At 35.6% G+C, this 15,221-nt stretch overlaps 1 protein-coding gene across 3 annotated transcripts in view; it reads left to right on the top strand.

Annotated features, from left to right (window-relative positions):
* LOC136842618 (neuromedin-U receptor 2-like) overlaps positions 1 to 12,673 on the top strand; it is an 833,892-nt gene extending 821,219 nt beyond the window's left edge. For all 3 annotated transcript variants that reach the window (XM_067110224.1, XM_067110223.1, XM_067110226.1), the window contains 4 exons: positions 495 to 657; positions 1,651 to 1,740; positions 2,557 to 2,691; positions 8,170 to 12,673. In XM_067110224.1, coding sequence (XP_066966325.1) covers positions 495 to 657; positions 1,651 to 1,740; positions 2,557 to 2,691; positions 8,170 to 8,483 — 702 coding nt within the window. In that variant the 3' untranslated portion in view covers positions 8,484 to 12,673. The remainder of the gene's footprint in view (positions 1 to 494; positions 658 to 1,650; positions 1,741 to 2,556; positions 2,692 to 8,169) is intronic.
* Positions 12,674 to 15,221: the final 2,548 nt, after the last annotated feature.

The raw sequence follows: 15,221 nt of genomic DNA, 5'->3' as shown, positions 1-15,221 counted from the left end.
TGATATCTCAGGAGCAGGACTATCTTTTAGAACTGACCAGTATCCACGGGAGAACTGCTCTCTGGGTAAAGGACCCTTGTCCATTCTATCTGGTCTTCCTGCCAAGATGATTAATGTAAAGATGTTTACTTTTAGAGACCCAGTCTCCAACATATCGATAAATACAAGATTCCAATGAACTCAGTTGAGCCCGTAGAATGAGGAAGTGCATGGAAAATTTTTATCAATGTTTCAAGACAAAGAGTAAATAGAGGATTGCTATTTTATTAATGTCAAAATTAATGAACCTATTTAAAGAAATTTGACAGTGTTTTCAATCAGGTCATTTAATCAAATTTGCCTTAATGCTTGGCTTTTAAGGAAAAATGTTATAATCAGATCTAGTCTAATCCAAATGGGAACTGTGAAATACTCACTGCAAATTTCGTTGGGTCTACTCTTGGAAATTTTGCATCACACCAAGCAATTAATTTCATACATTTAAATCCTTGCAGGTTAATCATCTGCGACTGGGTGGCAGTATCATCGTTGAAAGCGCTTGGTGTGCCATTTCATTCCATGAATCTTACGACAGTTTGCCCTGGGTAATGTGGATGTCATCTGTCTTCGGGTTCATTATGCCCATGCTTATACTTATCATCCTCTATTACAAAATTGGTAAGACATCCCTCTCATTAACATTTTTTATTCACTTAGTTTTCTTATGCTCTTTTACATATATTCAAAGGTTTCATACCATATATACAATTTCAGATGAGCTAAGCACTAAGAGAGTGTTATGTTTGATGAGCCCAACTGTAAGCAAAATGTCAAGTAACTTTTGCTTTTCCCTAAGTTCATATTCGACGTACTAACTTCCAATTCCCTCAAGTACAACTAACCGCAACCCCTTCCAGACAAACTCTTTGATTATTTTTACTTGTTTTTCAAATTTTACGCCAATTGCAAGATTGTTTCCGTCTCAGTTTGTCTAACAGAATTACACAGGGCTGTTGTTCAAGGTTGAGAAGATATAAGAAAATAATCCATGGACTAACATGCAGTCCATTACGTATTATTGAAGATGGGTCTCCAAAAAATAGGTAGCATTGTGTTATTAAAACAAATATCCACTTTAGTGTACGATATCCCCTTGGGCTACTCCCGTCCATCCCAACACGTTCATCGGGAATCCTTACATAAACGCTCATTATTGTAAATCTGGAGAAATTTACTCTTATTGCACCAAACCTGGACGGCGGTCAGCACCTTATTCAGTCTGAAAGTTGTTCACTATTGTAGTATATGAAATTACATACATGAAGTCTGTAACTCTTCCTGTGCACATATTCATGATGCATCATTATGTGCATAACTGTTCAGTGTGGCAGAGGTAAAAACTAATTGGATCTCTTAGGTATAAAATGTTTTATTGTGTTTAGTGGAAATTCGGATAGCAGAATGTACACAATTTTTGCCCAAACTGTCTTGCTAAGAAATCAAAGATGGTTTTTCACCGCAATGAAATACATGAGCGTGAGAGGAAACATTTTTACCATTTTTACACAATTCTTGTATTGTCTGGAGTCTCATACTTTGAATTATTCATCCGTAATAATGATTCTAAATTCTATCAGATTATTTTTTAATTACTTCCTCTCCTAATATCAGGCGTAGTTCTGTCAATTGACCCGCCAAGTCGCACTCCATCTGCAGGCAACGGAGCCATGCACACTCGCAGAATGGGGATCCGTATGTTGGGTAAGTGTCATCTCCCCTTCTATGCGCATGCGCCACGTGAATCGAGGCTTTTAGTTTTTGTTTATTATCAGCAAGAACTTTTTTTATATCTAAGAACAACAGAATTGGCCTGAATGTGAAAAGTTTTACGATTTAGTATGCTGATAAATCCTAATTTCTAAATTATTTATCATTTTGTTTAATGCACTCCTGCTGTTTTTAATTCATGCTATACTATACTCCATATTACGTTTGTATAGTTTTAATCAGTAAAATGACAATCTTTAATTTGCCATCAGATAAATCAGAAGTCGTATTCTTCTTGCAGTTACTTTCATCCCTTTCCACATATTCTCTGTATTCCTCAGTCCTGGGAAGATGAGAATCATTTTCAGATATGAATATAAGGCTCTTACCTTGAGAACACTTCTAGAAAACTGCATTATTTACGCAAAGTTTAAACATGTCAACATCATTTGATGCACAAACACACTTTCATTATGTGTTCACTTGGACTTTAAACAACTTTCATGTGAATACAATTAAAACTATAATGAACTTGAGAAATGTAAAGAAAAAAAAACTGGCCTGAACCGCTTCTGTAATAACTGAACTTCTTGGACAGATTCTCTTGCCCAGGTATACTTAAAAGAATCATGTATCTAGTCAACTGGGAGAGTACTCGTCTGAATTGAGAAGAAAGAATCCTCATCAGTCGTTTGTAAGGGACTTTAGTTCTTGTTTTCATCTGACAAACGTTTGTTAATTGTGAACGTCTGTGAATTTTGTTAATTTCTATGAGATTTTGACTGCATCTTAGGCTGATCTCTGTTGCAGTAGCGGTGGTGGTGGTGTTTTTCCTGTGCTGGGCGCCATTCCACGCGCAAAGGCTCATGTTTGTTTTCGTCAATCTCTATGGCACCTGGACTAAAAATCTGAGAACTGTCAATCAGAGGCTTTATGTGGTAGCAGGTGAGTTGGTTTTACTTTCCACAAACATAAAAATACTTCCAACTCCTCAAAGGTTACATTCCAATATGCATATATATATATATATATATATATATATATATATATATATATATATATATATATATATATATATATATATATAATATAAATACGCATACATGCATATACACATACATAAACACACACACACACACACATATATACATACATACATATATATATATATATATATATATATATATATATATATATATATATTTATATACATATACATGTACATATATATATATATAATCAGCTAAGGCCACAGGAAAAAATAAAAGAAAAGGAGTACCAAGCACTTTCGTGTTATTTCAACACCTTTTCGAGGTACAATGCTAAAAACACCGAGGGTATCTAACAAAGTAAACACAAAAGCTGAAAAAATGGAAACACAGATATTCAAAATACGGTTGAAACCAGTACAGCATTGTACAGTACCTCGAAAATGTGTTGAAATACACGAAAGCGGTTGTACTCCTTTCTTTTATTTTTCCTGTGGCCTTAGTTGGATATATTGTCACACGCTGTTTAGTGGCATATAATATATATATATATATATATATATATATATATATATATATATATATATATATATATATATATATATATATATATATATATGTGTGTGTGTGTGTGTGTGTGTGTGTGTGTGTGTGTGTGTGTGTGTATAAAATTAGTTGCAGAATGTTAAGAAAAATAAGCATTTACTAAATAAGTCCTAAACAAAATTTATACAAAGATAGATTCTATTTCACTTGATTGTATTGTTTTGTTACTTTCAAATAAATTGTTTCCTAATGCGTGCGAGTGATTATTTGGTTGGTAAACAGTACGAAAATTAATTTGAATTGCTATGCCATTACAAAAATACATGTAACGTTTGTGAATTAACTATTTCGGAATCTGATGATGTAAAAGTAGGCATTTGCTCCCAAACCTTAAGAAAGCCTGGGAAGGGACCTCCTCGGCCATCTGTGGGTTCCCGATCTATTGATAGGAAGAGACAAATTCTGTAGCACAGTGACTTCTGGGCAACCCTGGGAAGCACCAGAAGAGAACTCTAGGCTCCCTCTGGAATCCCTGGGGAGTGCCTATGATAATTATTTAGATTTACTTTAATGTTGAAAAGACACACGAATCAACTCCTCTGACATACCGTTCCTTCAAGACTGGATACATTCCACCACTTCTTCCATCACCCTATAAACTAAGGCCTGTCGACGAAGTGTTAAATAAATCCAGTGCCTTCAAGAAAGCACAGGAAGTAAGAGCTTGGTCGTGCACCATTTTTCAATAGTGGGATAAATCAAATTTATTATTATTGGCCACCCTACAAGAATTATGAAGGGAGCCTTGGGTACCGGTTCAACGAAGATGTCCTCTTTTAGCGCTTCCTGGGAAAGCCTAGATGCCACTGTTTTAGAGAATGGGACACATCCTGGGATTAGCAGAAATGGGGTGGGAGGTGAGAGGTCGCCCCAGGCGTTTTGGAATACGAAAGGATAAGGGAATGTCAAGCAAAATTATTCAAATTCATTTTGGTGACGCCTTTTCCCAGCAGGATAATCAGGATAAGGCTTAACAAGTTCGTATAAAAATTTCGAGGAGTTAGAGGACTTCAAAATCTAAGCTTGCCTTCATTATTCATATCATACTTTTAATGGGAAATAGTCTCCTTAAACTTTCACGTATTAATGTGCGTATGCCTATATTCATATCAGTAACTTCCTCATAAAAATTAAGTATTGCTTACGGCAAAGCACATTATCACCTGAACAAGTATTTTGATGTGCTACCCTACAATTTCTTATATCCCAGATTCACCTTCATTTTATGGTAAATGCACCGAGTACCTCACTTACTAGGTTATAACAGATTCCTGTCTTTGAAATGTTATTCTACATGTTCCTTCTCAGTCAGCAATTTTCGGATAAAGTTACTTTTTGCTACAGAACTTAAATTTCTCTCTCTCTCTCTCTCTCTCTCTCTCTCTCTCTCTCTCTCTCTCTCTCTCTCTCTCTCTCTCTCTCTCTGCTTTTCGCTCCTAAGTGTATCCTGAGATAACTAATACCCAGCTCACTATTACCTTCATAGTGATTTTCTCTATTTTAATATATACTTTGTTTTAAATATACGCTGTACAAACTTCATTTCCCTTGTTGCTTCTTTTACGACCTGCATGATGTTTATATATATGCCAAGGAAGTCTATCCCGGAGACATGATTAATTTTATGATGATGATGCTTTTCGCACATTATTTTTTAAAGACTGGACGTATGCACGAACAAATTGCAAGAGTCCAGGAATTCATAATTATGTTCACTGCCTTGGATTCTTAACAGTTTTCTTGCTGTAACATTGCTTCATAGCCTCCGCGTTCTGGACCTCATATTTTTTTTATTTTCATTTACCACTTTGCCACCAAAATGTTGCTCTCTAAGAGAAACACTGTTCGTCAGAAGGTGTTTCGTGATTCTAACAGATTTCTAGTATGCCAAACATAAATCGAGGTTTCTCCGAACTGCAAGACCTTTCGGATGTTCCTTCTCAAACACACTTCTCTCTCTCGAAATATTCTCAGATCCATTTATTCCCAAACCGAGTCATTTACCGCACTATGCCATGATAACTTTTCCTTCCCCTAAAGGATAGGAAATGTTTGTATATTTCTCTGGAATTGTTATTTTGATTTTCACTCGTTTAACAATAACGTTGAATATGTACCTCAGCAGGTGTAATTAACTCTTATGTTGGGTATTTTACCTGAAATTTTTTCATGTTTACGAATCGTTATGTTTAATCTAAATCACATATCGAAAGTGAAAGTTATTTAATATTAATGATGTTGTAATTTCAGTCAAGCAGTCTGCAAATTTGTCACATTAAATTAGTTCTTGGTATATATAAACATTCAAGACATTTTTTTATTAGAAACTTTTTTTCCTGAAGCACATATAACCAGTTGTCCTTTGACTCAACTAGGCTAATCATTTTTTTTATTTCCTGAAGCACAAATTGGCCTTTGACTCAAATAATAATTTTTTTCTGAAATACATACTAACCAGTTGTCCTTTGACTCAATTAATCATTTTTTTCCTGAAATACATACTAAATAGTTGACCTTTGACTCAGTTAATCATTTTTTTCCTGAAGTGCATACTAAACATTGTTCTTTGACTCAGTTAATCATTTTTTTCTTGAAATACATACTAACCAGTTGCCCTTTGACTCAATTAACCATTTTTTTCCTGAAATACATACTATCCAGTTGTCGTTTGACTCAATTAATATTTTTTTTCCTGAAATACATACTAATCAGTTGTCGTTTGACTCAATTTATATTTTTTTCCCTAAAGTACATACTAACCAGTTGTCCTCTGGCTCAATTAATCATTTTTTTCCTAAAGTACGTACTAACCAACTGACCTTTGACTCAATTAATCATTTTTTTTCCTGCAGTACATACTAACCAGTTGTTCTTTGACTCCATTAATAATTTTTTCCTGAAATACATACTAACCAGTTGACTTTTGAGTCAATTCATCATTTTTTTCCTGAAGTACTTACTAACCAGTTGTCCTTTGACTCAATTAATCATTTTTTTCCTGAAATACATACTAACCAATTGTCGTCTGACTTAATTAATCATTTTTTTCCTGAAATACATACTAACCAGTTGTAATTTGACTCAATTGATAATTTTTTTTCCTGACATACATACTGACCAGTTGTCCTCTGCCTCAATTAATCATTTTTTCCTGAAGTACATACTAACCAGTTGACCTTAAACTCAATTAATAATTTTTTTTCGTGAAGTACATACTAACCAGTTGACCTTAAACTCAATTAATCTTTTTTTTCCTGAAGTACACACTAAACAGTTGTCCTTTGACTCAATTAATCGTTTTTGTCCTGAAATACATACTACCCAGTTGTCCTTTGACTCAATTAATCATTTTTTTCCTGAAACACATACTAGCCAGTTGTCCTCTGGCTCAATTAATCATTTATTTTCCTGGAGTACATACTAACCAGTTGTCCTTTGACTCAAGTAATCATTTTTTTCCTGAAGTACACACTATCCAGTTGTCTTTTGACTCAATTAATGATTTTTTTCCTGAAATACATACTAACCAGTTGACCTTTGACTCAATCATTTTTTCCTGAAGTACATACTAACCAATTGTCCAATGACTCAATTAATAATTTTTTTCCCGAAATACATACTAACCAATTATCCTTTGACTCAATTAATAATTTTTTTCCTGAAATACATACTAACCAGTTGTCCTTTGACTCAGTTAATCATTTTTTTCCTGAAATACATACTAACCAGTTGTCCTGTGGCTCAATTAATCATTTTTTTCCTGAAGTACATACTAACCAGTTGTCCTTTAACTCAATTAATCATTTTTTACCTGAAATACATACTAGCAAGTTGTCCTCTGGCTCAATTAATCATTTTTTTCCTGAAGTACATACTAATAAGTTGTCCTCTGGCTCAATTAATCATTTTTTTTCCTGAAGTGCATACTAACCAGTTGTCCTTTAACTCAATTAATCATTTTTTTCCTGAAATACATACTAGCAAGTTGTCCTCTGGCTCAATTAATCATTTTTTTCCTGAAGTACATACTAACAAGTTGTCCTCTGGTTCAATTAATCATTTTTTTCCTGAAGTACATACTAACCAGTTGACCTCTGACTCAATAATTATTTTTTTCCTGAAGTACATACTAACCAGTTGTCCTTTGACTCAATAATTTTTTTCCTGAAATACATACTAACCAGTTGTCCTTTGACTCAATTAATCTTTTTTTTCTGAAATACATACTAACCAGTTGTCCTTTGACTCATTTAATAATTTTTTTCTGAAATACATACTAACCAGTTGTCCTTTGACTCATTTAATATTTTTTTCTGAAATACATACTAACCAGTTGACCTTTGACTCAATTAATCGTTTTTTTCCTGAAATACATACTAACCAGTTGTCGTTTGACTCAATTAATCATTTGTTTTCCTGAAATACATACTAACCAGTTGTCCTTTGACTCAATTAATCTTTTTTTCCTGAAATACATACTAACCAGTTGTCCTTTGACTCAATTAATCATTTTTTTTCATGAAATACATACTAACCAGTTGTCATTTGACTCTATTAATCATTTTTTTTTTCCTGAAATACATACTAACCAGTTGTCATTTGACTCAATTAATCTTTTTTTTTCCTGAAATACATACTAACCAGTTGTCGTTTGACTCAATTAATCATTTTTTTTCCTGAAATACATACTAACCAGTTGTCGTTTGACTCAATTAATCATTTTTTTTCTGAAATACATACTAACCAGTTGTCCTTTGACTCAATTAATCTTTTTTTTTCCTGAAATACATACTAACCAGTTGTCCTTTGACTCAATTAATCCTTCCAGGTATCTGCTACTACTTGAACTCTGCAATGAATCCGATTTTGTATTCGGTCATGTCCGTCCGTTTTCGGATTGCCTTCCGCAGAACCCTGTGCGGCGGAAGGGAGTGGGCCAGGCGACAACAGTACCTCTCCAACACCTACGGTGCCCACCTGCACTCCAACACTTCCAATACCCTCAACAGGACCCGCGAAGTTTCGACGACTTCCACCACCAAATACATCACGAGAGCTGGATCGAAGAGGATGGGGCTGCCAGATTTCTGCTCGCGCAACGGTTTTAATTATGTCTTCGAACATATGGAAATAGAAGCGTAATTAATCCGATGAAAGGCACTGGTAGTTGTGTCTGATACAGTGGTACCAGTGTTCCTCGGTCTATGGATGAATGAATAACAGTGTCGAGGAGTTTCATCTTGTAACGCCGAGGTGTTCTACGCTGAAAGTCATAATCTGAAAGTTGCAAAGGATGACGGGGAACGGGATTTCACAGTATTTCATCGTCTGTAAATACCATAATTTGTCAGCTCAAGAGTGTTTTCGTCGTGAGTATTTGCTCCTGTTGCTTTGTCTCGTCTCTGTTTTTCCCTTGACTTGAAGTTTTCCCACCCCGTTACCCTCTGTATTTTACTTTAGAATGTTCTGGTATGCTCATTGTATTATCTTCGATATCTTTGGTTCTAACGCTCAAGTTGCTGTGCTCTTTGCTGCAGTTCAAAACTGTAAAATTTGACGTCGTAATGTAAGGAAAACGTTGTTGTTCACTTACGTCAAAAGTTTAATCCATTCCAGTGGGAACTGAAAAAGAGACGTTTTTACAATAATTGCCAGTGAGCAGTGCAGTGTTTATTTTTCAGCTGTGACAAGGATCCGAGGTTAATGATGTAGGACAGAAAGACAGACATTTTAAGTCTTCAGAAGTAAAAGATGAAGTGGCAAAAATATACGAACATCCAGCTCATATAAGAGAAACCTGTGCGTTATTCAGTAAAACTTCGTGGAATCAAAATAGTCGTAATGTTACAGCGGAACGTGCACCGAAATGAAGTCAAGAGAGGCTGCCGCTAACTTTGGCGATCATCAGTGATGTTATTATTTGGGAGTTATCATGGCAGAGATGTTGATCAGTGAATAACAATTGTGTTTTATATATTAACAATGTTATATCTAAACAGCGAGTGCTCATAAGCTAAGAAGAATTTCTATTGTTTTTGGTAACAGAAGTGGTGATATTCTTCTAAGGTGTAAAATGTATTTTTCGTGTCGTGTAGAATTGTCTGGTTAGAAAGGAACCCTTCCCAATTTGTGATGTGAGAGATTTAGAAAGCAGCTGCTCCGTTACACAGTCTCACCCTTCAGTGAGGCATTCAGCGTGTTTGAAAGTATGCATGGATAAGGATTACACACATGTCTGTGTGTATGCATGATTTTTGCTATCTCTGTGAAAAGTAAAGTAGACAGCTATAAAACAGTCAAGATTGTTACTGTTTTCCCAACGTCTTATCTATAAAATCTTCACAGCAGTAGAATATGACTAGTCAGAATATGACTAGTCTGAATTAACTTTTTTTTTTTTTGCAGAACACTAAAGAGTCACTTTATTGACATAAGTACACTTTGTGGCATTTTACTGCCACTTAAGACACTTAACACTACTCGAAAGTATTTCAAAATTCTCTCTCTCTCTCTCTCTCTCTCTCTCTCTCTCTCTCTCTCTCTCTCTCTCTCTCTCTCTCTCACAGCACCCAAGATACTACTTATTATACATTATATAGTTCTAGCGGTTCCTCAGGAATTCACAATAAGACGGCTGTACAACTTTGCTAATTCAAAGTATTTTGAAATGTATAAATTTCATCGTTTTTTGGCACACCACTTTATTTTACTAGAGGAAAAACTAGTTTGTAGTTTCAGGATTAGCAGTTTAATTGATAAATATAACTTAAAGATGATGGCCTTCTCTATAAAGTAATAACTTACTATAAGAACCACTAGTCATTAATTAACGGTATTGTTAAGAAGTGATCGGGCAAAGTGTCAACGAGGCACGTCAATAAACAGCGAGTGACTGAAGAGCGAACTTGCCTCCACACGTACAAACTGAAAGGAAGTTTTGTTCCAAAGTGAAATTATTTTCTCAAGGGCTAAAGTCAATGGCGCTTATTTTACTCCTAAAAGCACAATGCAATCACGCTAAAATCACTTAACAAATTATTGTTGTGAACTCGATTTCACACGAGGATTATCACTTGTACCCACGTTTCATTACTTGTACGCAGCTCAAATTCATAAGCTGTTCCATGTTCATACAGTAGTACATAACCTATAACCTGCCTGTTGTCTCCAAGTGCTTTGGAAAGTTTCTCTCTCTCTCTCTCTCTCTCTCTCTCTCTCTCTCTCTCTCTCTCTCTCTCTCTCTCTCTCTCTCTCGCCCCTGGTGATTACGTGATGCCTTCGTACAAGCGCATTACAGCTTGTTTTCCAAAGTCGAGGTTCTCCCTACCGGAGGAGAAGTCGCTATAAAATGTAGCGTAGGATCCACTTCATCAAGATCTGTCTATTAAAAGCAAGTACCTGTTCACATAGAAAGCCAACGGAGGCATGACCAGAGATAGTGTTTCTTTAGTAGTTTTCTCTCACATGAATATTTAAGAGCTAATACTCGGTTATTAGCTACTCAAGGCTCACTCTCATGTTAACCATAAGTAGGTACATTTCTGACTATCTGTATGTGGCAATTTATGTGCACTGATTAACTCCGTGCTAATATATTTATACAGATCACGTATTTAGCAAGGACTTTTATACGCTGTGTATTTGGATTTCAGATTGTTTCCAAATAAATGTTAGGGATTTTGACATAAATACATTTTTTACCTTTGTCTTTTTGAAAATGCATCCTATTTTAGTCGTGGCTGAACATGAGAAACAAGTGCAACATTCTCTACATCAGTTGAAACATATCAAGCGTTGAACTTATTATTCTGATTATTATAGTTAGCAACCTGAACCGCTGTTTGGCAAACGGAATGCTGGAAACCCCTGCGTTAATGGCAAAAGCAGCACAAGTTGTTTTCACAGCGCTTACTTCGCTACATTGCTGCATCTTGCTTCAGATGTCAAAACTTGTAATTTTGAAACAAATGAGTGAGGCATTTAACACCGCCACATTAAGCGAATGAAAAAACGGGCTGGTATCTTTGATGCATATTTCTCTAGGCTTCCGTTAAGATGTATCAGATCAGTAATATTTTGAAATCGAATCTAAATCTATATAAGATTTTAGTTCAGAACTGATCATCAGCAGGCTTTGGTAAGGTTTATAATCGTGTGATTACTTTTCATCTACATTGAAGTAAGTTCCTGTAGTTCATGAAACGTTTTGTATTTTTGCGGTTAATGTTTTTTGTGATTTTATCTTGGGATAAAATAAGTTCCTGAAAACCAAAATAAAACAGCGCTTCAATTAAAACTGCATCATAAATGACCGTTTACATGAGCTTCTGTGCACTAGCGCCACCCGAGAGCGGTAAGTGGATACAAGAATTGACATTACATTTCATAGCTTCCTTTTCCCATACATACGAAAAATGACAGAATCGAAAATTCTAATGTATATTTACAAAACAGCATTTATCAAAGACGACGATGATGCCAATGAAAGAATATCTCAAGATTTGTAAAGGTCTTCAGTAAGTGAGCAAATGCTAGTCTTTGCGCTCGCAAAGTTCATTTCCTTCGTTTTGCATGTTGTTGTATTCTATACACACGCGGGTGAAGTCATTGGTCATCACCAGTCTCACGAACTTCCTCTTGAAAGCTGAGCACAGACGAGCAGTGAGTGACCTTATCGTCTCCTTACCCCCGCGCACTGCGCACTCTCATGAGCCTTTGGGCAGTTTTTACTTCAATGTAGACGGTTTTATTTCCATAAATCTAAGGGCCTTCAAAGCAAAACTGATGTATCGGACGAAAATGCACTGATGTGTTTTTCTCATGTTCCTACGATCATTTCTAGCAATATAAAAATATAAAAATATCAATGTATGGTAGCGGAAACTTCTGAGGTGGACATTGGAAAATCTTGTCGTGGAGATAATAGCCTGGGTGGGGAGAGGCATTACCTCCACCTCCTCATGTTTGTTCCATGTAACAACTGCTGCTTGTTACTTGCAACAACACTGTATTCCGTTTCTTAATGACATGTCATGTAACATTTTGGTGAATCCAGTAATATGCTATATTAATGAAGCGTGAAAACATGATGCTTGTCTTTGTAGTAGATCACCAAAATAATATACAGAATATAGATACATATATTTTTATTATGTGAAGAATGTTACAAGAGTCAATATAACAGTTATTGTGACGACATAATTGTGGAAATATTTTGTTTGCTCTGATACAAATATATATATATATATATAAATATGTTATGGTCGTGTGCTACAAATGTTACCTCATGCGTCAAATCTGTGAATACCATGATAATAAATTATTGTATGAAGCGTGACGCTTTTTGATTCTTCTTTCGATGTTCACGTCCCATTTCCCGTTCGTTCAACCACAAAAATTATTTGCTATGTTATTCAGTAAATACGAAGCACGGCACTGAACAGTATCAGTATAAGCTAAAATCTAAATATGAAAATATTCCATATATGCAAATACAACGGCCAACGTGGAGGGGGAGGTTCTTCATTTCCAACTGAAATTCATGGCTAAAATTTTGGTGAGTGGTAGACCCTCCGAAAAACAACCGGGAATCAAGAAATTTTCTTTGCATCCACTGGTAAATATGACCAGTCTGTACGTTTGATATTTATTAGGAGCGTTTGTGTATGAAGTTTGAAAGACTTAAGTCTTACGCAACATAACTGTCGCTTGTAGAGTAAGTATGGTGCTGGTGGCAGTTGTCAGGACAGCTGCGTTCGTTCAAAAATGAAACTTCATGAACGGCTCCAGGGAAGATTCAAAAATAAATTTCATAAATAAACTTCAAAAATAAATGAAGTGGTGATTTCATGGAGGAAGAACTCACAAGTATCTAACCTGGAAGGGAAACCACCCCTAACTCCTTCCCGCATGCGCACAGACAACGCACACACACAGTGGGAGTTCTTTTAATTTGATTTTCGTCATTCTTGCCGCCATTTTCATGATGTACAACTTAGTACAAATGAGAGATGGTGCGTTGGTTCCAGCTTAAATATTTATTAATTTTGAAAGAAATTCTGTATCGCTGAACTAGTGAGAATAGCTAATTCTTACTACCTTTTACTCTGAAATTATATGGCACGGGTAAAAAAAACTCTACTTTTAATAATCTCAAAAATAATCTTACCAGAGTGCTCAGTATCTTGATACTGTCTATTGTTTGGTTTTGTGGTCAGGTTTTAGAAAACTGAACATCAAAATTTAATCTGCTTGGGTTTTTTTTTTTTCCATACACCAGGACATTTGGGAAAAGATCACACTTCATTCCTAAATTCGGTGTCCAGTGTTACCAAAGGGATATCCTTCCTGGGGCAGATTATGGCTAAAGTCCGTTGATTATGGAAGTAAGGTTTAAACATTCTGTGAACAATAAAACTGCCACATCAATGCTTGCCAAACCTAGGCCTAACATTCCGACATGAGCAAGGTTCCTTTTTCAAAAATCTTCCATCAAATGGGTTCTGCCTGCAGAAACAGCGATTTTCTACCCAAGTATACAGGACTGGCGATAAAGGTCCAGAGACAGCTCTCCAACACCAATCAAAGGGCTTGGAACAGGGAAAAATTTATAAGCAACACTGGCAATTCTGATACCAGCATAGTACAAAGAATCTAAAATCTGCAACTGACCTGGTGATGCTAAGAAGTAAATATCACAACCATAGAAAAGTTTTGATAAAATGAAGGATTTATACAATTTTAAAAGTTTTCGAGTTTGGTCGCCATGACGTATGAAGCAGAATTTTCAGAATCTTTAAAGGTTCCAAACATTTTCTTTTCAGAAATTTTAAGAGACTACCCCTTGTCAGCCTGCAGTCAAAAACTAAACCTAAAAAGAGAGCTTCTTGTGCACAAGGGATCCACTACCCCTAATGGTTCGGGTGTATTTTCCCCTGTGACAGAACTGAATAATAACTGTTCTGCATGTAGAGAACTTGAAACTATTTAGAGATGCCCATTTAACAATTTTACTTACTGTTAGTTGAAGCTTTCTTTCTCGCATGGCCATTCTTAGCCTTGTAAAGAAAAGGTCATCTACAAAAACTGTATGGTGTATCGCATGAGGATTAAAGGGTGGATAAATGTATGCATGGAACTTATGAATATTGCCCAAGCACTGTATCCCTAAAATCATTCAGGCCTTACTATGACAAAATAATAGGATATGATATAAGGGGTCAAACGCTTTCAAAACCTTCATTAACTCAATTTTTATTAGGTTACTCATACTCATTTCATTATGACTATGTGAAAAAAAAATCATGACAATATATTATTATGTAAATAAGAATATATGTTACGAGAATAAAAAGGAAAAAAAATTTAGGGAGATGTATTATGAAAATAATTATATCTGTCTATAAATCATAATATTTTATATGAAAAACTGGCAAGTGCAGGAATGTCTGCATCATCACCAAAATTTTCAGACAAGGGATTCTCTGACGCTAGTCACTGTATTTCTAGCAATGCGCACGGTGGCTTTGCTGCCCTCTGAAATACACTGACGGGTTAAGCGGGTGCGTCCAGTCCTCAGCTGGCTTAAAATTAGTTCGCTGTTCCTATCTGTTTGGAAGAGGAACGACCCATAACTTACGCTGTTTCTGATGCCAACATATTTTTTACTGTTGGCTAGGAAAGGGAAAGACCACCTCTGTTGCACTGAATTACAATTAACTCAGGGCTCATTGCACCCCTGGAGTCTGAATACATTATGAAATCCTTGTTTCAAAGCTTGGACTATAGCTGTCATCTCTGCCATATACAAGGATTTGCAATAAGGTAGTTTTACCTCTTGTACATCAAACACAACCAACTCAATCTTCTGATCTTGAACCA

Source organism: Macrobrachium rosenbergii, chromosome 10 (assembly GCF_040412425.1).
Source record: "Macrobrachium rosenbergii isolate ZJJX-2024 chromosome 10, ASM4041242v1, whole genome shotgun sequence".
Lineage (NCBI taxonomy): Eukaryota > Metazoa > Arthropoda > Malacostraca > Decapoda > Palaemonidae > Macrobrachium > Macrobrachium rosenbergii.
The sequence above is the reverse complement of the archived record's forward strand: the minus strand, read 5'-3'. Positions and strand labels throughout refer to the sequence as shown.